Source organism: Erpetoichthys calabaricus, chromosome 16 (genome assembly GCF_900747795.2).
Source record: "Erpetoichthys calabaricus chromosome 16, fErpCal1.3, whole genome shotgun sequence".
NCBI classification, from domain to species: Eukaryota; Metazoa; Chordata; class Cladistia; order Polypteriformes; family Polypteridae; genus Erpetoichthys; species Erpetoichthys calabaricus.
The window spans coordinates 22,839,236-22,859,689 of record NC_041409.2 but is presented as its reverse complement, the minus strand read 5'-3'; the positions used below and the strand labels follow the sequence as shown (position 1 = coordinate 22,859,689).

Genomic DNA, 20,454 nt, shown 5'->3' with positions numbered 1-20,454 from the left:
CGCATGTGTGTGTGTGACAGAGAGATTGAAAGAGGAATGAGTGAAATGTTTTCAGAAATTATTAAGCCAATTTGTATACAATAAAATTGTTTATTTTTGTCATTGAGTGTATCATTTCACTGTTAAAAGAAAGACCAGACTGCCACTTGCAGTCTTACTATTTTGTCTTTCAGACATCGGTCAAGTTTTCGTCTCAGTAATTGCCATTATTAGTGTACAAATGGATACAAATAATTGCATTTAAACGATTCGCCAAAATCTGTTGTATGTAAACGATACTGTTTTACACGTTATTGTTTTTTTCATCAGAAAACCCGGTTTCCACGTCTACCTGTATTAGTTTAAATGGCACTTTTGCCACTCGCAATGTGGCGGACGCTGACGTATCGTGTCGACTTGGCAACACAGTGAATACGGCGTCTACATATATATGTCTATGTGTTAGAACACTTGCAACCCAGCCACAGGGGATCCACAAACCAGTGTGTTTCTTTGTGCCGGTCCCAAGCCCAGATAAATGGGGAGGGTTACGTCAGGAAGGGCATCCAGTGTAAAATTTTGCCAAATCAATATGCGGACAATAATACAAATTTCCATACCGGATCGGTCAAGCCCCGAGTTAACAATGACCGCCACCAGTACTGTTAGTCAACAGGGTGCTGGCGGAAATTGGGATACTGTTGGCTGAAGAAGAAGAAGGAGAAGAAGAGGGGGGAGACATGTCTGGAGACAGGAGGAGAGGAGGAAGGTAAAGAGAGTGGAACTGAGGGTAGGAACTTTAAATGTTGACAGTATGACTGGTAAGGGGAGAGAGTTAGCAGATATGATGGAGAGAAGGAAGGTTGATATATGGTGCATGCAAGAGACTAAATGGAAGGGGAGTAAGGCCAGAGGTGGATCAGAGGTGGATTCAAATTGTTCTATCATGGTGTGGATAGAAGGAGAAATGGAGTAGGGGTTATTCTGGAGGAACAGTATGTCAAGAGTGTTGTGGAGGTGAAAAGAGTGTTAGGCAGAGTAATGATTATGAAGCTGGAAATTGGAGGTGTGATGATGAATGTTGTTAATGCATATGCCCCGCAAGCTGGATGTGCAATGGATGAGCTAAAAGAAGATTTTTGGAGTGAGTTGGATGAAGTGATGAACAGTGTACCCAAGGGACAGAAAGTGGTGATTGGAGCGGATTTCAATGGACATGTTGGTGAAGGGAACAGAGGAGACGAGAATTTGATGGGTAGGTATGGTGTCAAGGAGAGGAAGGAAGAAGGTCAAAGGATAGTGGATTTTGCCAAAAGGTTGGACATGGCTGTGGAGAATACGTATTTTAAGAAGACGGAGGAACATAGGGTGACTTACAAGAGTGGAGGAAGATGCACACAGGTACATTACATCCTATGCAGAAGAGTCAATCTGAAGGAGATTGGAGACTCCAAAGTGGTGGCAGGGGAAAGTGTAGTTAAGCAGCATAGGATGGTGGTCTGTACGATGATGTTGGACATCAAGAAGAGGAAGGGTGAGGGCAGAGCCAAGGATCAAATGGTGGAAGTTGAAAAAGGAAGACTGCAAGGTTGAGTTTAGGGAGGATATGAGACAGGCACTGGGTGGTAGTGAAGAATTACCAGACAGTTGGGGAAACTACAGCAGATGTAGTAAGGGTGACAGCAAGAAGGGTGCTTGGCGTGACATCTGGACAGAGGAAGGTGGAAAAGGAAACCTGGTGGTGGAATGGGGAAGTACAGGAGAGTATACAGAGGAAGAGGATGGCAAAGAAGAAGTGGGATAGTCAGAGAGATGCAGAAAGTAGACAAGAGTACAAGGAGATAAGGCACAATGTGATGAGAGGTGCCAAAGGCTAAAGAAAAGGCGTATGAGGAGTTGTATGAGAGGCTGGACACTAAAGAGGGGGAAAAGGACCTGTACCGATTGGCTAGACAGAGGAACCGAGCTGGGAAAGATGTACAGCAGGTTAGGGTGGTAAAGGATAAAGATGGAAACGTACTCACAAGCGAGGAGAGTGTGTTAAGCAGATGGAAAGAGTACTTTGAGAGGCTTATGAATGAAGAGAACGAGAGAGAGAAGAGGTTGGAGATGGTGAATCAGGAAGTGCAACAGATTAGCAAGGAGGAAGTAAGGACAGGTATGAAGAGGATGAAAAATGGAAAAGCTGTTGGTCCAGATGACATACCTGTGGAAGCATGGCGGTGTTTAGGAGAGATGGCAGTGGAGTTTGTAACCAGATTGTTTAGTGGAATCTTGGAAAGTGAGAGGATGCCTGAGGAGTGGAGAAGAAGTGTACTGGTGCCGATATTTAAGAATAAGGGGGATGTGCAGGACTGTAGTAACTACAGGGGGATAAAATTGATGAGCCACAGCATGAAGTTATGGGAAAGAGTAGTGGAAGCTCGGTTAAGAAGTAAGGTGATGATTAGTGAGAAGCAGTATGGTTTCATGCCAAGAAAGAGCACCACAGATGCAAGGTTTGTTCTGAGGGTGTTGATGGAGAAGTATAGAGAAAGCCAGAAGGAGTTGCATTGCGTCTTTGTGGACCTGGAGAAAGCATATGACAGGGTGACTGAGAGGAGTTGTGTTATTGTATGAGGAAGTCGGGAGTGGCAGAGAAGTATGTTGTACAGGATATGTACGAGGGGAGTGTGACAGTGGTGAGGTCTGTGGTAGAAGTGACGGATGCATTCAAGGTGGAGGTGGAATTACATCAGGGATCAGCTCTGAGCCCTTTCTTATTTGCAATGGTGACGGACAGGTTGACAGATGAGAGTAGACAGGAGTCCCCGTGGACTATGATGTTTGCTGATGACATTGTGATCTGTAGTGATAGTAGGGAGCAGGTTGAGGAGACCCTGGAAAGGTGGAGATATGCTCTAGAGAGGAGAGGAATGAAGGTCAGTAGGAACATGACAGGATACATGTGTGTAAATGAGAGGGAGGTCAGTGGAATGGTGAGGATGCAGGGAGTAGAGTTGGCAAAGGTGGATGAGTTTAAATACTTGGAATCAACAGTACAGAGCAATGGGGATTGTGGAAGAGAAGTGCAAAAAAGAGTGTAGGCAGGGTGGAATGGGTGGAGGAGAGTGGCAGGAGTGATTTATGATAGACGAATATCAGCAAGAGTGAAAGGGAAGGTCTACAGGATGGTAGTGAGACCAGCTATGTTATATGGGTTGGAGATGGTGGCACTGACCAGAAAGCAGGAGACAGAGCTGGAGGTAGCAGAATTAAAGATGCTAAGATTTACATTGGGTGTGACAAGGTTGGATAGGATTAGAAATGAGGACATTAGCAGGGTCAGCCAGGTTGGACGGTTTGGAAACAAAGGTGACAAGGATGGATAGAATTAGAAATGAGGACATTAGAGGGTCAGCCAGGTTGGACGGTTTGGAAACAAAGTCAGACAGGTGAGATGGCGTTGGTTTGGACATGTGCAGAGGAGAGATGCTGAGTACATTGAGAGAAGGATGCTAAGGATAGAGCTGCCAGGCAAGAGAAAAAGAGGAAGGCCTAAGAGAAGGTTTAGGGATGTGGTGAGAGAGAACATGCAGGTGATGGGTGTGACAGAACAAGATGCAGAGGACAGAAAGATATGGAAGAAGATGATCTGCTGTGGCAACCCCTAATGGGAGCAGCTGACAGAAGATGTGTTGGAACACTTGTAAACAGGAAGTATTAATATTCTGCATTAATATCAACTCACTTTTTTCACTCGTTTTTGCCAGCTGGAATTAAATAGGGGGTCTGTGCCTAGTAGTACTTGATTATATTGACCTCTTTGGTAACTCGCTTTGGATAAAAGTGTCCGCAAAGTGACTACATTTAAATATAAACATAGTGACCAAACACTGACCTGTTCATTTGTTTTCTTTTAGAAGTATAAATTCCTCTTCTCAACAGACTGTTATGAAGACACGCGTCTTTCTTTTTTAAATATGTAATCAGTAGATGACGGTGACAAGACTATATTTTAGTACTTTTACTGTGCCAATGAGCACAGCAGTAAGTGGAGTTCTTCGGGTTAAGGTGATCGCATTTAAAACAATAGTTTATATACTGTACAAAAGGAACATTTTATTCTTACAGGCTTTCTTGTTTAATGTGAGTTGTTAACCTCTGGGACTGAACCCTTAACGCTGGACTGACCATTTATGTTAAGCAAGGGTAATACATTTTTTGAGTTAAGGAAAATTCTTCACATAATCGACTGATAACTCCACAATCTTCACTTAAAGTTAAACCGAGTTTCAGAAACTATCGGTAACATTAACAAAGTTGTCCGGTTTGTGAAATAAAATGAAACGAACAATAAGGAGTATATCTATCGGTAACATTAACAAAGTTGTCCGGTTTGTGAAATAAAATGAAACGAACAATAAGGAGTATATCTAGATTTTGTTCTTTATGGTACACACCATAATAAGAGACGTCACGGTGTTTCATAAACTATATAACGTTATGAACCCCTTGACAAAACGTAGTGTGTACGGTGGCAGACAGCTAAAAAATTCCAAGTGCAAGATTTTCTTTATCTATTAGAGAAAAGCCAAGCAAAATGACACCTTTTATTGGCTAACTAGAAAGATTACAATATGCAAGCTTTCGAGGCAACTCAGGGCCCTTCTTCAGGCAAGATGTAATCAGAAGAAGGGCCCCGAGTTGCCTCGAAAGCTTGCATATTGTAATCTTTCTAGTTAGCCAATAAAAGGTGTCATTTTGCTTGGCTTTTCTCTACATTCATAATGGCTAACACGGTACAACACCCTAGTACTACTTTATCTATTAGTAAACCTGACATAACATTTTAAAATCAGCTTAACCGTCCCCTCCACAAAACCATAAATGAATTTGTATAACGTTTTTATTCGTAATTATTATTTTAAGAAATCCCACTCAATGCAATCTATATTGTTGGGCGTATTTACTCGCTGTTCTGTCCTGATATGTTGAAGGGTGGGCGTATTACCGCGCATTCCTCATCACAAGGGGTTCCGGCTCTTTGCCTTAAGGTGATTGGCTGTCGAATACAACAATTTGGACTGTGGGCGGACCAGCCACCAATTATTTTTGTGATAACCAATCGCTGAATTCACACTGGTCGAGACGGCACAATGTGTTTTGAGAGAGACTTGTCCCATTTTAAAGCAGCCGCTGCTCGCAAAATGGTGTTTTTAAAAGGAATTTGTTATTCTTATGGGTAAACGTTAAGTATATATTTTTCTATAGCAGTTTAGTTCTGTCACGGAGTGCAATTTTTGAAATGTAGGCTCTCGTAAGGAATACACCGTGGGAACAATAAAAAATATTTGAACTGTTGTCCTGGACGTTATTTTTTTTGAACGACTACGTTTCGTTGGATATACGCTAACCTTTAAAATGAAGAATAAGTAAGGCTTGACCACCTACCTCGTCCGCGTATGAAAAATTGCTTATGTGCCATGTGGTCTCGTTTGCACATTTGTCGAAACAGCCGGAAGTTACGAAGCGATGGATCGTTATGGAAGTACTAGGAGTTGTCAAACAAGTAGGGGGGACGTCGATTCGGTAAAAACATCTAAGGCTTAAAATTAGAAGAACAGAAAAAAATCGGGTTTGCACTATTTAAAGAATCATAAGAACATATTTTTCTTGTCGGGCCCGAGCAGCCATGAGTCGAGGTAGTTCTTGGTAGCGAAAACCAATCGGATCGCTTTCTGCTACCAAGATTATACCAAGAATTGAAAGCTCGGGCCAAGGATATCGCGTATTAGTCGAGGTATTAGCTGCGATTCTTGACAGACAATCTACCAGAAATTATTGCAGGGATTCGGGTTCGAATTCCGCTCATGGCACATTGCTGAATAGAAGAATATATCTCCAAAATATATATATGTTTTTTTAAACTTTCTCATCGACGAACGGTGCTTTGAATTCTACTTTGCAGATTTGGTTTATTTTTATTTTTTGATTAAACAAAAACTGTTTAATGAATGATTGATTTGTTAAGGAACACAGGGGCAACAAGCATAGTTAAAATCAAAATTAAACTGCCTGCAAATTCTATTGAACCATAATTATAACAAATAATAAGCATTTCACTTACTTATATAGCACCTTTACCATGGTCTCAGACGGCCGCACAGATAATCAAGAGGGGTACAATAAAAATGAAAGCACAATAAGAATGAATAAATAATAGTTCACAGCCTTGTGTTTGTATGTATTTATAAAATTTGGGAAGTAATATGTTCAATTTGATGCTGATTTTTAATTAATTTGAAGTAGGTAAAAATAAATATTTGGAAATATTGCAAAGGGAAATGTTTATATACTTATAGTAAACAGCACACACACCATTTAGTTAATTATACATATCTTCTTCTTTCGGCTGCTCCCGTTAGGGGTTGCCACAGCGGATCATCTTATATATACAGTATGCTGTTCTACAGCACGATTAGAATCGTCTGAGTATTAAAGGTGTAGCTCTATTTTATAAGCATATTTTATAACATCTATGTTAATATAGAGTATAACTATAATTATTATTCTGTATTAGCATTGATTTGAACGATTTGTGAAATTAGTGTTAAGTATAAATGAAACAATGATTATACAATTCAATGTTTATTATACTTATACATTATTATATGTCTTTACACGTTTTGCACACATATTTAATAAATATAATAAACTGCACCAAGAATGCTTTAAAAATCATTCAAAAATGTGTACGTGAATGTAAATATATCTGCGCAAACCGACGCTCGTGACTAACATTTTTAGAAAGTTCAAAATGAAACGCAAAGCGTCAGTGTGCCGACTCGAACAAGCTTTTGCAGAATACATTAACTGACAAGAGGCCGACCCGCCCTTTCTGAGTTTTGGTAGCCAACACGAGCCGTGATTCGCCCATTCTTGGTAGCCGACCGAGCCGTCATTGGTCAATTCTTTGTAGCCGATACGGGCTGCGATTGGCCCGAGCTTTCAATTCTTAGTAGAATCTTGGTAGCAGAAAGCGATCTGATTGGTTTTCGCTACCAAGCATTACCTCGACTCGGGGGCGCCAATTACAACCCGTATCGGCTACCAAGAATTGGCCAATGACGGCTTGGTCAGCTACCAAGAATTGGCGAATCACGGCTCGAGTTGGCTACCAAAACTCAGAAAGGGCGGGCCAGCCTCTTGTCAGTTAATGTACTGTATTCTGCAAAAGCTCGTTCGAGTCGGCACGTCTGCGTTTAATTTTGATCTTTCTAAAAATGTTACTCACGAGTGTGTTTGTGCAGATATATTTACATTCATGTACAGTGATCCCTCGCTATATCGCGCTTCGCCTTTCGCGGCTTCACTCCATCGCGGATTTTATATGTAAGCATATTTAAATATATATCGCGGATTTTTCGCTGCTTCGCGGGTTTCTGCGGACAATAGGTCTTTTAATTTCTGGTACATGCTTCCTCAGTTGGTTTGCCCAGTTGATTTCATTGGCAGATGGCTGAGAAGCTATCCAGCTTACTTTCTCTCTTCCTCTCTCTCTCTCTCTCTCTTGCGCTGACGTAGGGGGGTGTGAGCAGGGGGGCTGTGTGCAGCTGCTTCCTGAAGGACAGGCTGCACGGAGCTTCGCATACTTAAAAGCTCAAAGGGCACGTATTGATTTTTTTTTTGACTGCTTGCTTTGCACTCCTTTGAAAAGGAAGATATGTTTGCATTCTTTTAATTGTGAGACAGAACTGTCATCTCTGTCTTGTCAAGGAGCACAGTTTAAACTTTTGAAAAAGAGACAAATGTTTGTTTGCAGTGTTTGAATAACGTTCCTGTCTCTCTACAACCTCCTGTGTTTCTGCGCAAATCTGTGACCCAAGCATGACAATATAAAAATAACCATATAAACATATGGTTTCTACTTCGCGGATTTTCCTATTTCGCGGGTGGCTCTGGAACGCAACCCCCGCGATGGAGGAGGGATTACTGTACACATTTTTTGAATGATTTTGTAAACATTCTTGGTGCCGTTTATTACATTTATTAAATATGTGTGCAAAACGTATAAAGACATAATAATGTATAAATATAATAAATATTGATTTGTATAATCATTGTTTCATTTTTTATACTTAACACTAATTTCACAAATCATTCATATCAATGCGAATACAGAATAATAATAATTATAGTTATACTCTATATTAACATAGATGTTATAAAATATGCTTATAAAATAGAGCTACACCTTTAATACTCAGACGATTCTAATCATGCTGTAGAACAGCATACTGTATATATAAGATGATCCGCTGTGGCAACCCCTAACGGGAGCAGCTGAAATGAAGAAGAAGAGATATATAATTAACTAAACGGTGTGTGTGCTGTTTACTGTAAGTATATAAACATTTCCCTTTGCAATGTTTCCAAATACAGTATTTATTTTTACCTATTTCAAATTAATTAAATGTCGGCATCAACTACAATATATTACTTCCCAAATTTTATAAATACATACACAAGGCTGTGAACTATTATTTATTCATTCTTATTGTGCTTTCATTTCTTATTGTACCCCTCTTGATTATCTGTGCAGCCGTCTGAGACCACGGTAAAGGTGCTATATAAGTAAGTGAAATGCATTATTATTTGTTATAATTATGGTTCAACAGAATTTGCAGGCAATTTGTTTAATTGTGATTTTAACTATGCTTGTTGTCCATGTGTTCCTTAACAAATCAATCATTCATTAAACAGTTTTTGTTTAATCAAAAAAGAAAAATAAACAACTAAATCTGCAAAGTAGACTTCAAAGCACCGTTCATCAAAGAGAAAGTTTAAAAATATATATATATTTTAGAGAGATATTCTTCCATTCAGCAATGTGCCATGAGTGGGATTCGAACCCGCATCCCTGCAATAATTTCTGGTAGATTGTCTCTCAAGAATCACAACTATACCTCGACTAATACTCGATATCCTTGGCGCAGTGGGTAGCTGTGGGTTCGCTTCCCGGGTCCTCCCCGTGTCTGCGTGGGTTTCCTCCCACAGTCCAAAGACATGCAGGTTAGGTGCATTGGCGATTCTAAATTGTCCCGTGTGTGTGTGTGTGTGTGCGAGCCCTGTGGTGGGCTGGTGCCCTGCCCAGGGTTTGTTTCCTGCCTTGCACCCTGTGTTGGCTGGGATTGGCTCCAACCCCGTAGTTAGGATATAGCAGGTTGAATAATGGATAGATGGATAAAACAGAATGTAAGTTGCATTGTACAGCAGTGGCTCAGATTATTTACAATGTAAAAGGGTAAGTGAGGTTCAAAAAGCAGCATGGAAACAGGTTTCAGTATTTTTAGGTGATCTGTTGCTTAAATACATTTGTATATCAACTTAATGATTAATCTGTTAATTTAAAAACTCGGGCAACTGAATTGCTTGTTAGTTTATTATGGTCATTACACTGTTCACGTTCATGTTGATATATAAAGTACCTAGTGATGATAAATGTGGTGAAGGATACCATTTAATACAAAGATTAACAATGTGCAAGCTTCATCATTCATTCATTATAAAAAATGCAGATTATGTTTAATAAGTATTCTTAATATACAGATGTTTTCTTTATTGATACTGTAGTAAAATATAAGCTATAGGCTTTTGATAATTCAATGTGCTTACATCACAAACGTATAGTTTGTTTCATAGTAACACAGATGTGATGGTTACAGCAATATTTAACTATCATTATTAAATTGCAGTCCTTATTTTAATTTCTGTTAATCTGTGAAATAGAGTAGACACCAATTAAAGGCTGTGTTTAATATAAAAATAAATAACTTCTTTTTTTTGCTATTCAGTTATGAAAAACCATTTCTTGCTGTAGCACTGTTTTGCTTGATTCGACTTGAAGTGTTGCTCATTCTAACATCCAACTGCAGGCTTTCTAGTGGCCTTTGGACACGTCTGTAATCTCCATCAGCAGGAACTTTTTTTCACGCCCCTCCTGAAAACACAACCCGGAAAAATTATTTATGACACTTGAGTGAGAAGTTATGTCTGGCAACATGATTCAGATAAGCACAAACAACCACATTTCATATAGTCCCTTCCAGTTGTGAACAATTGTAAGCAGCAACCTTATACTTTAGAATTGTTATAAACAATATTTTCATAACCGGTAGTAGATATTCCATCTTACATCCTGCCATCTTTTCTCAATTGAACAAACTACAGAGAATGTTATAGTTGAATGTTAAAGTGAGATACAAGGAAAAGCTTACCCCTTTAAGCTTAGCCCGAAGCTGAGTGATGCTGTCTTTATAAACTGCTGACAGTGCCAATATGTAAGAGAGTACAACGCTGAAAAGAAAGAACAAAAACGAAAGCTAAAGTGGAGCCTGTTTGGTCAGTCAGAGGGGCAACTGGTTAGGTTCCTCTCACTTCAGTAGTGCTTGAAGGTTTGTAAAGCTAACCACACAAGTGTCCGGTGATTTATTTCTTTACGCAATCTCAATATAAGTTGCCTTGGTTTCCCTCTGTGCAGTACAGGAAGAAAGAGGCAGCATAAAGTGTGCCCAGTTCCACTTTCTATTTGACTGCATCACTTTGCTCACATAGAGAATCACACCTTTTGAAGTTTTACATTAAATTGACAGCACATGCGTCTTTCAAACAAAGAAAGATTGATTCCTAAGCAGTTCAGGCTTTATGGCAAATGTTAAAAGAGTAATATTCACGATAATACAATACCTATTCCAGAAATGTTGGGACAATAAGGAAAATGCTATTAAAATTAGAAAGGAGTGATTTGTAAATTCTAGTCACCCTGTACTATACCGAAAACACGGCAACACATTATTTGATGTTTTACCTTGGGGAATTTTATTTTGAAAATATACACTCGTCAAATCTGATGACTATAGCAAGCTCCAAAGAAGTTAGGACAGTCGAGTCTTCACCACTTTCTAGCATCACTCTTTCTTTTAAAAACGCTTACTAAGCATTTGGACACTGAAGGCACAAGATGGTTAAGATTATCAAGCCAAATTTCTCCTCACTCATCCGTTATGCATGTCTTCAGCTGAGCCTTCTTTGCTGTATTTTGTGCTTCATAATGCGCCACTCATTTCTAATCAGAGGCAGGTCAGGACTGCAAGCCAGGCCAATCAAGTACTTGCAGCCATGCACTTGTAGTCCAGGCAAAATGTGGTCTGCCGTTGTCTTGCTGGAAAAGGCAGCATCTGAATGGCAGCACATGTTGCTCAAAAATTTGTTCTTTAGACATTAATGGTGCAGTCAAGGATGTGCCAGATGCCCATGCCGTGGGCACTGTCACACACATATACCGTGACAGAAACTGGCTGATAATAGCCACTTTTTCCATAATCTGTTTGTAGTACTGGGGTGTTGTACCGTGTTAGCCATTATGAATGTAGAGAAAAGCCAAGCAAAATGCAAGGGGCCTGAGTTGCCTCGAAAGCTTGCATATTGTAATCTTTTTAGTTAGTCGATAAAAGGTGTCATTTTGCTTGGCTTTTCTCCATAATCTGTTTGAAATGTTAACTTGTCAGATCACAAAACACAATTCCACTGTGCTACTTTTCATCTCAGATGAGACCAAGCATAAAGAAGTTGTTGGGGCTTCTGAATAGTGTTTCTGTATGGCTTATGCTTTGTATAGTAAAGGCTTAACATGTATCTGTGGATGCAGCGACACATGGCATTGAATGACACAGGTTTACTAAAGTATTTGTGAGCCCATGTCATGATATCCATTATAGGTGCATGTCAGTTTTTAAAACAGTGACACCTGAAGGATTGGAGATTATGCAAATACAGAAGTATTTTTTGTTCTTGCCCTTTAAGCACCAACATTTGTCTGGATTCCTTGAATCTTTTAATCATATTGTGCACTGTAGAGGTTGAAATACCCAAAATCCTATCGATTTGTCTTTTGAGGGAATATTGTTTTCAAAGTGCTAGATTATTAATTGACACATCTGTTGGCACCTTCGTGAGCCTCAATCCACTCTCCCTCTTGAAGGATTAGGCCTTTGGAGGCTCCTTTTATACTATAACATGATTTCCTCACCTGTTTAACATCACCTTGTTATCTCATATCTATTTCACTTCTGGTTCGTCCTGCTTCCACTTCAAAACCGGTCCCGCCCACACGCAGCCGACACGACATTTCTTGACAAGCTACTGAAGTACGCTTACAAAATAAAGCAAACTCTGCATTAGGCAAAAATGTACTTCTCCAGCTAGATTCCATGCTCAGAACCATCAACCCCTTCGCTAAATCATACAAACACATGCATGAAATCGATTTGCATCTATCCCATAGGCAACTCCTGTAAACAGATTTTCACGCTCAATATGAATTGCGATCCTGTGGTTTACCCACTTTTATTCCCTTACAGAGACATTGGCTGGCACAAAGATTTACAACATGTTCCCGACAAAAGAACCGCCAAGCGAATATGGTTTACTCAATGCCAATTTTACACGTACAGATTAGAAATGAGGAATACATTTAATATTTTGTACTCCAGCGGCAAACTATTCCAACAGTACGTCGTAGATGTGTATGTTACAACAGAGGGCGCGCGTCTCAACTATCTCAGATTACATCAACAAGATCTGCGCGTGGAACAATACAAAGGACTATCAGACGCGCTGCAAGCAAACACTGAAAATAACAACGTACAGCAAAGTGATCATATTACCGTCCACATTTCCAGGAAGTCCAAGATACACGCAACAAGACTATCAGGATGCCATGGCCATAGTACGTAAATTCGGAAAGCCTGATTTATTTATCACTTTCACATGTAATCCCGCTTGGCCGGAAATTCTACATGCACTGTTGGATATCCAAAGACCAGAGCACAGACCTGATATTGCAGTACGAGTCTTTTGGATTAAGTTAAGGGAATTACTTAGAGACATTCTACAACAACATCTTTTTGGGGTTGTTATTGATTATATTTACATAGTCGAATTTCAGAAGCACAGCCTTCCTCATGCCCACATGCTGTTTACTCTTCAAAATAATTCTAACGACCAGTCTTCAGCCACAGTCAGTTGTACATGGCTTTTTCTAGGGTTAGATCTTTCGACTCATCTATCGTCTCCACCAAAACACCTATTCACAACTGTGTCTTTCAAGAAGTATTTATTTTTTCTTGATTTCTGAATTCCTTTCTCACTGTTTTCCGTTCCTATTCTTACACCGCCGTATGCTACGGTGGGCGTCGGCTAGTTTTGTCATATTGTTATTAGTCCTGAACCACCCCTGTCCCAACTTTTTTGCATGGAGTTGCGGACATCAATTTTAGAGTAAATGTGCGTCTTCAAAAAACAACGCAGTTGATTAGATAAAGCATGAAATGACTTATCTTTATACTGTTTTTGTTTTAATACAAGTCAAAGTATATTTGCAAATCACTCCTTTATGTTTTTATTAGCATTTTCCATACTGTTCCAATTTTTTTTTTGCTCTTGGGGTGACATAACCTGACTGCTATCCAGAGTGCATGCCTCCCTAAAATGCCAGCATGTCATTGAGTTCTTTCCTCCCTGCTCTTGCAATGAATCAAACACAATATATGAACACAAATTCTTGCCTGTGCATAGGTTTGCATGTACTGCTTCTAAACTGGTAGACCACCAGCACCTGTCTCCATACACACTACTCTGTACCTAGCACCTGCCACCCTCCGGTGAAGACTGGTAGTGCTTTCTTAGACTCATTATTAGAACTTGACATATTAGAAAACAAAAACAATATGGTTGTGATAATCATTTCTCATTACCAGCAAAGCAGGAACAATGGCACAGCAAAAGCCTGAGATCCAAGGAAGTACAGAAATTGTTGTGTTGTGATTGGCAGTTCTGCAACTGAATTTGGAATAACATCCCAAATCCTTGATAGTGAGCGGAATGGTCCACAGCCTTTAGAGGGTTGAATCCTGCCAAGAAAAGATCAGTCAACACAGTCAAATATATAGGAGGTATGTAATTTTGAAAATCAGATCTCACTGTAATGTTAAATAATCTTAGATGCCATCATCTATATGCTACACCGATCCCTATCCCACTTGGACAGAGGCAGTGGTGCTGTAAGAATTATGTTTCTAGACTTATCTAGCGCCTTCAACACCATCCAACCTCTGCTCCTTAGGGACAAGCTGACAGATATGGGAGTAGATTCAAACCTGGTGGCATGGATGGTGGACTATCTTACAAACAGACCTCAGTATGTGCGTCTCGGGAACTGCAGGTCTGACATTGTGGTCAGCAGCACAGGAGCGCCGCAGGGGACTGTACTTTCTCCGGTCCTGTTCAGCCTATATACATCGGACTTCCAATACAACTCGGAGTCCTGCCACGTGCAAAAGTTCGCTGACGACACTGCTATCGTGGGCTGCATCAGGAGTGGGCAGGAGGAGGAGTATAGGAACCTAATCAAGGACTTTGTTAAATGGTGCGACTCAAACCACCTACAACTGAACACCAGCAAAACCAAGGAGCTGGTGGTGGATTTTAGGAGGCCCAGGCCCATCATGGACCCCGTGATCATCAGAGGTGACTGTGTGCAGATGGTGCAGACCTATAAATACCTGGGAGTGCAGCTGGATGATAAACTGGACTGGACTGCCAATACTGATTCTCTGTGCAAGAAAGGACAGAGCCGACTATACTTCCTTAGAAGGCTGGCGTCCTTCAACATCTGCAATAAGATGCTGCAGATGTTCTGTCAGACGGTTGTGGCGAGCGCCCTCTTCTACGCCGTGGTGTGCTGGGGAGGCAGCATTTAGAAGAAGGACGCCTCACGCCTGGACAAACTGGTGAGGAAAGCAGGCTCTATTGTAGGCACGGAGCTGGACAGTTTGACATCTGTGGCAGAGCGACGGGCGCTGAGCAGGCTCCTATCAATTATGGAGAATCCACTGCATCCACTGAACAGGATCATCTCCAGACAGAGGAGCAGCTTCAGCGACAGACTGCTGTCACTGTCCTGCTCCACTGACAGACTGAGGAGATCGTTCCTCCCCCACACTATGCGACTCTTCAATTCCACCTGGGGGGTAAACGTTAACATTATACAAAGTTATTGTCTGTCTGTATACCTGCATTGTTATCACTCTTTATTTAATATTGTTTTTTTGTATCAGTATGCTGCTGCTGGAGTATGGGAATTTCCCCTTGGGATTAATAAAGTATCTATCTATCTATCTATCTATCTATCTATCTATCTATCTATCTATCTATCTATCTATCTATCTATCTATCTATCTAATATGTACAGATTATTTTCTGTGTGAAAACAGGAAATTATCTATTCGAATACATTTGTATTCAAAACTTTGTCACCTACATTTAAACCGGTTTTTTTTAATGAATCTCTTACTGAAAATATGTTTTTTTTTGTTCTTTATTTCACCTTATACAATTTCTTGTGTTAGGAATTTGTTAGTTTTCGCACACCCCTTGGGGTCAGAGCGCAGGGTCAGCCATTGTACAGCCAGCGCCCCTGGAGCAATTACAGGTTAAGGGTCTTGCTCAAGGGCCCACCAGAGTAGGATCTCTTTTGGCAGTGATGAGGATTCAAACCGGCAACCTTCTGGATACCAGAGCAGATCCTTAGCCTCAGAGCCACCACTCCGCCCTAAAGTTTTTTCAGAACATCTGCAGGGTAAAGACATGAACCAGAGATATGCCAGCCACTTTGATGAAGGGAGATGTGTCAGTGAATAAGCAGTGAACTTGTCCAGTTGATTATGAGTTTTAGAAGTATAATGAAGCAGTACAACAAACTTGACATGTATGGAGTGAATTCCTAATTTGAAGGCAAATCTGAAACATAAGGAGTCAAATTCTGAATGTAAAAGTCATATATAGCTGATACTGAGTCATTTGTGACTATTCAAAGCAAAATGTTAATATACAGTATATATACTGTATGTTAGGCTGGTCAGATTTGTGGTGAATAAAAATGGGACAGACACTTCTACCTAACACTACCATCAAAAAAAACATTATAACCGGCTAGGGAGTGCATTACAAATGAAGTCAAGGAGGTCTACATAAAAAAAAAAATACAAAACACCATTACTGAGAATTAGTTGAACTTGGGTTCTGGGGCAGCTGGGGCTTCCTATGAGGTGTATTTTGAACTTGTGGCAGTCTTTCGCAGTGTCCTTTTGTCCTTTGGCAATTTCTCATAAAAAGAAGAGCAGTCCATTCCAAAAACGACACAAAGAAATAGCATTGCTTTCGTGGTGGACACATTGAGAAGGGATTTTTCTGTTCTCCATGCAAAGTTAATCAATGAAAACACTCACTGAACAGAGGCAGGTGTTCCAGGCACACACATAACAAATTCCACAGCCATGGCTATTTCTGTAGAGCTCACGGTGCCGTTGAGCAACTCCCAGAAAACTTCCACCTGCAATGGCAGTGTTCTTTGAGTTCCAGTCAGGGCTGCAGCAACCAATGATTTCTTTTACATTGGTCCATTTGTCAGAGTCTGTTTTCACCACTTTGTTTTAGAGTGGGAACTCTGGAATTAGAAGCACTCAAGCCACTCTGGATGTCACCCCACTGTGGGATATCTTTCAGCAAGGTCCATGCAAGTTTGCCAGTGCTCTCAAATGATGCACTCTGCTGCTAGAGGTAATCAAGAGCTGTTAAATAAAAGCTGGCTACTGGGGCATAGCATAGAACATCTCAGGCTTTCTGTCACAAACTTCAACCAGGGAATTCAGTTGCATTTTGACACTCAAGGTAACAAATGTTTCAGTGAGTGCCTGGCCTGAAACAGATCTGGAATGTGTAGCGAAATTTTTTGTACAGGTATATTGTCCTGCTGTATTACCCCAGCTGCACACTTAAACACAGATGTTTGTTGTAAACTTCAGCCATCATTTGTTTTTTGAGGGGGTGGGGGGGGGGGGGGCACTGAAATTGTTTTTCAAATATTTTGGGCACTTGTTCTGAGAAAGGAAGTATGCACATAGTCCAAACAGGAGCAATAATCCTCCTAAGAGATGGTCCTAGAAACAAAAAAATGGATGTTTCCATGCTGGAGCAATTTTGAGTATTCCACCTGCACGAAATCACAGAATTCTTTTAGCTCTTGAACTCTATGTAGATATGGAAGTGTTTGTATACTGTCACAGCCTCCTGCATTCCTCCTGCAAGCTTCGTCCTCTTCATCCCGACTCTGGCTCTTGGAGTAGTGGCGGGCAGATTCCGGTGACCCAAAGGCTTGACCTGTGAGCACTTCTGGGTAAGGCTGGAGCCCCATGAAGTAGGGTTCCCCAATTCCCGCAGCTCCCCCTGGTGGCACCCACTGCACACAAAAGGGCTGAATCACCAAACTCCCATTCCCGTGAAGCCCTGTAGAAAACTGTGGTGTTGCTGCAACCCAGGGGGACTGCCTATGCCTATGAACATTCTATCCCTGGTCCTTCCAGTGTGAATGCATCCTGGCCGGGTAAGTGCCACGGCCGTCTGCTACAATACTTTGAGAGCAGAACACTCGAACTTAATCAAAAGACAGTCCACAGCAGTTTGCAGTGCATTGTGTTGAGGAACGTTTAAGCACATAAAGTTTTTAAGTAAATTTAGCTGTGCAGTCACTGTCAAGAAAACTATGGCAATGAACAGCAGAGTGATAAGCAAAAACTTCTTCACTTGCAGAGACCTTATCAGATTCCAGATTTTGTGTGGCAAACAATTCAGAAACACTCTGAGTTGTATACTTACTCTTCTCTGCTTCTTTCTGCTTTTTGCTACCGATATAATTTATTAATTTCACACAGACCTCCTTGTGCAACGGAAAAATGTACTTCACAAGTTTCACAAAATACCTTGCTGGCATCAGATGGAAATAAGTGATTTCTTTCTACATATTTAAATGAATTCTGAAGGATTTCATTGAAGTTGAAAGTTCATTAATTATCTATATCTTTTAGCAAGCTACACGGGGACACTGATTTGTCCTGAAGCTGGGACAAAACAAGAGTTCTTGAGAAAAAGTTTAGACACTTATAAAAGTCCTAAAATCAGGGTCTTTCCCAGAAATGGTGAGACATCTGGTCAGCCTAATATATATGCACATTTTGAAATATACAGTATAAAGTCAAACACCAAATTGTGGTCAGGGACATCCTGTTTGCTGCAGTTCTCCTGAAGAATTGGAGTCCACCTATAACAAACTGAATTAATCTGACATAGTTTAGAAAGGCACACACCTGCGTATGTAAGGTCCAACAATTCACACTGCACATCAGAACAAAAACCAAGCCATGAAATCCAAAGAACTCTCAGTAGATCTCCACAATCAGAATGTGGTGAGGCATAGATCAGAGCAAGGGGATAAAGCCATTTCTAAAGTTCTCAGTGTTCCCAGGAGCACAGTGGCCTTAGAAGTTGTGAAAAGGAAGGAGTTTGGAACCACCAAGACTCTTCGTACAATTGGCCGTCTGGCTACACTGAGTAACTAGACAAGTGGGACCTTGTACAGAGTGATGAGCAAGACCCTAGTAGTCACTCTAGCAAAGCTTCAGAAGTCCCCTGCTGAGATAGGAGAACCCAGTGAAAGGATGACCGTCACAGCAGCACTCCATTTATGAGATATTTATGGTAGACAGAGGCCATTCATGAATAAAATGTATATGATGGCCCATTTGGACTTGGCTAAAGAACATTTAAATGACTCTGGGAGCACGAGGAAAAGATTCTCTGGTCAAATAGGATTAAAATTAAACTCTTTGGGCAGAGCTCTAAGCACTATGTGTAGCACAGATCAGACAGTACTTAGCACCAGTCTAATACCATCCCTACAGTGAAGCATGATGGTGGAAGCATTATCCTATGGGGGTGCTTCTCTGTGGAAGGGACAAGGAGACTGTACGGAATTGTGGGAAGAATAAATGCAGCAAAATACAGAGAGGTCCTTATAGAACACCTGCTCCAGAGTGCACGTTACGTCAGACTGTGGCGAAGGTTAACCTTTCTGCATGACAATGACTCAAAGCATACAGCCAAGACAATGCTGGAGTGTCTTCAGGACAAGTCTCTGGCCATCCTTGAGTGGCCCTGCCAAAGCTCAGACTTAATCCCCAAAGTAATATGTGGAGGGTAATGAAGATATCATTTTACAGACGCTTCCCATCCAATCTAAAAGAGCTTGAGAAGAATTGCCAGGCAGAATAGGATAAACTGCCCAAATCCATGTTTGCAAAGCTTGTACAAACTTATCCAAAAAAAATTGAAGCCGTAATTGCTGCCAAAGGTACTTCTACAATGTAGCGAATTAAGGATCTGAATAGATATATGATTGAGAGAGAAAGAGCCTCTTTAGGGCAGTACATCACCCGGGATGCTAGATGGCAGCTCCCCTGGACGGAAATGGTTCTCTGGATTCCCGCAGGGCAGCATGGGACATGGAGTCCGGTTCTTCAGCCCTGTTGGGTACCGTGGGTGCCGCCAGGGGGAGCGCATCTATTTTTGAAACAGATGAGACCTGTTCTGCCACAATGGGTTACATATGAACCAAAGGGGTACCAATGTGTTGGGGAGGTGTACTGTATAAGTAGTTTAGTCAAGGATTGTTTAAACTAGGGTATGGGAGGGGCAGGGAGTTTAGGATAGGTCAGGTTTAGAACTGTACATGAAGGAACAAAAATAGTGTAAAAATAAAATTGCATAGTAATGTAAATTCAAGTCCAATATTTAAATGCAAAAGTAAAATAAGTAATACATTAAAAATAGCTTACATTAATGCTAGAAGTATCAAAAATAAAACAAGTGAGTTGGAGATGTATGTAGCGGAGAATAATTATGATTTTATAGAAATAACAGAAATCTGGCTAAATAACAAAGACAGCAATGAGAATAACATAGAAGGATACTAATTTTAAAGGGAGGATAAAGGATAAAGGAAGGATAGACAGAACAGAAAAGGAGGTGGGGTTGCTGTTTATGTCAAACATAATTTAAACACAAGTCCTCTTCAGTTAGACAATGAGCCCCATCTTAGTGAGGACATCTGGCTTCATCTGGAAAGCATAGGGGAAAGAAGCCTTATTGTAGGAGTGTGTTACAGACCGCCCAATGCAGACAGTAATTTTAATGTACATCTTTTTGGTAATATTAAAAACAAGTTTACAGTGAGATTTTATAGTCATGGAGGACTTTAACTACCCAAATATTAACTGGGATAATCTTGCAAAAAGCGGAGCACAAGAGCAAGAGGTTTTAAAAGTATTCAGTGACTGTTTTTTAACGCAGTATGTTAAAGCACTAATGCAGGCAGGAATCCTGTCTGAATTTAGTCAGAATTGAGTTTGTAGAGGTGATTGAACCATTAAGGTCAAGTGACCGTAATATAATACAATTCTCAGTGTTTTGGAAAGAGTGTGGATGCAAAGACTCGAACTGTTAAGTGTAACTTTGGTAGGGCAAATTTTAAGCAGATGTGGC

General features: G+C 40.6%; 1 protein-coding gene across 2 annotated transcripts in view; it reads right to left on the bottom strand.

Moving 5' to 3' along the window:
• Window positions 1-9,520: 9,520 nt before the first annotated feature.
• tmc4 (transmembrane channel-like 4) overlaps window positions 9,521-20,454 on the bottom strand; it is a 58,607-nt gene continuing 47,673 nt past the window's right edge. For both annotated transcript variants that reach the window (XM_028822002.2, XM_051919799.1), the window contains 3 exons: window positions 13,776-13,931; window positions 10,239-10,317; window positions 9,521-9,961 (listed from right to left, as the gene is read on the bottom strand). In XM_028822002.2, coding sequence (XP_028677835.1) covers window positions 9,902-9,961; window positions 10,239-10,317; window positions 13,776-13,931 — 295 coding nt within the window. In that variant the 3' untranslated portion in view covers window positions 9,521-9,901. The remainder of the gene's footprint in view (window positions 9,962-10,238; window positions 10,318-13,775; window positions 13,932-20,454) is intronic.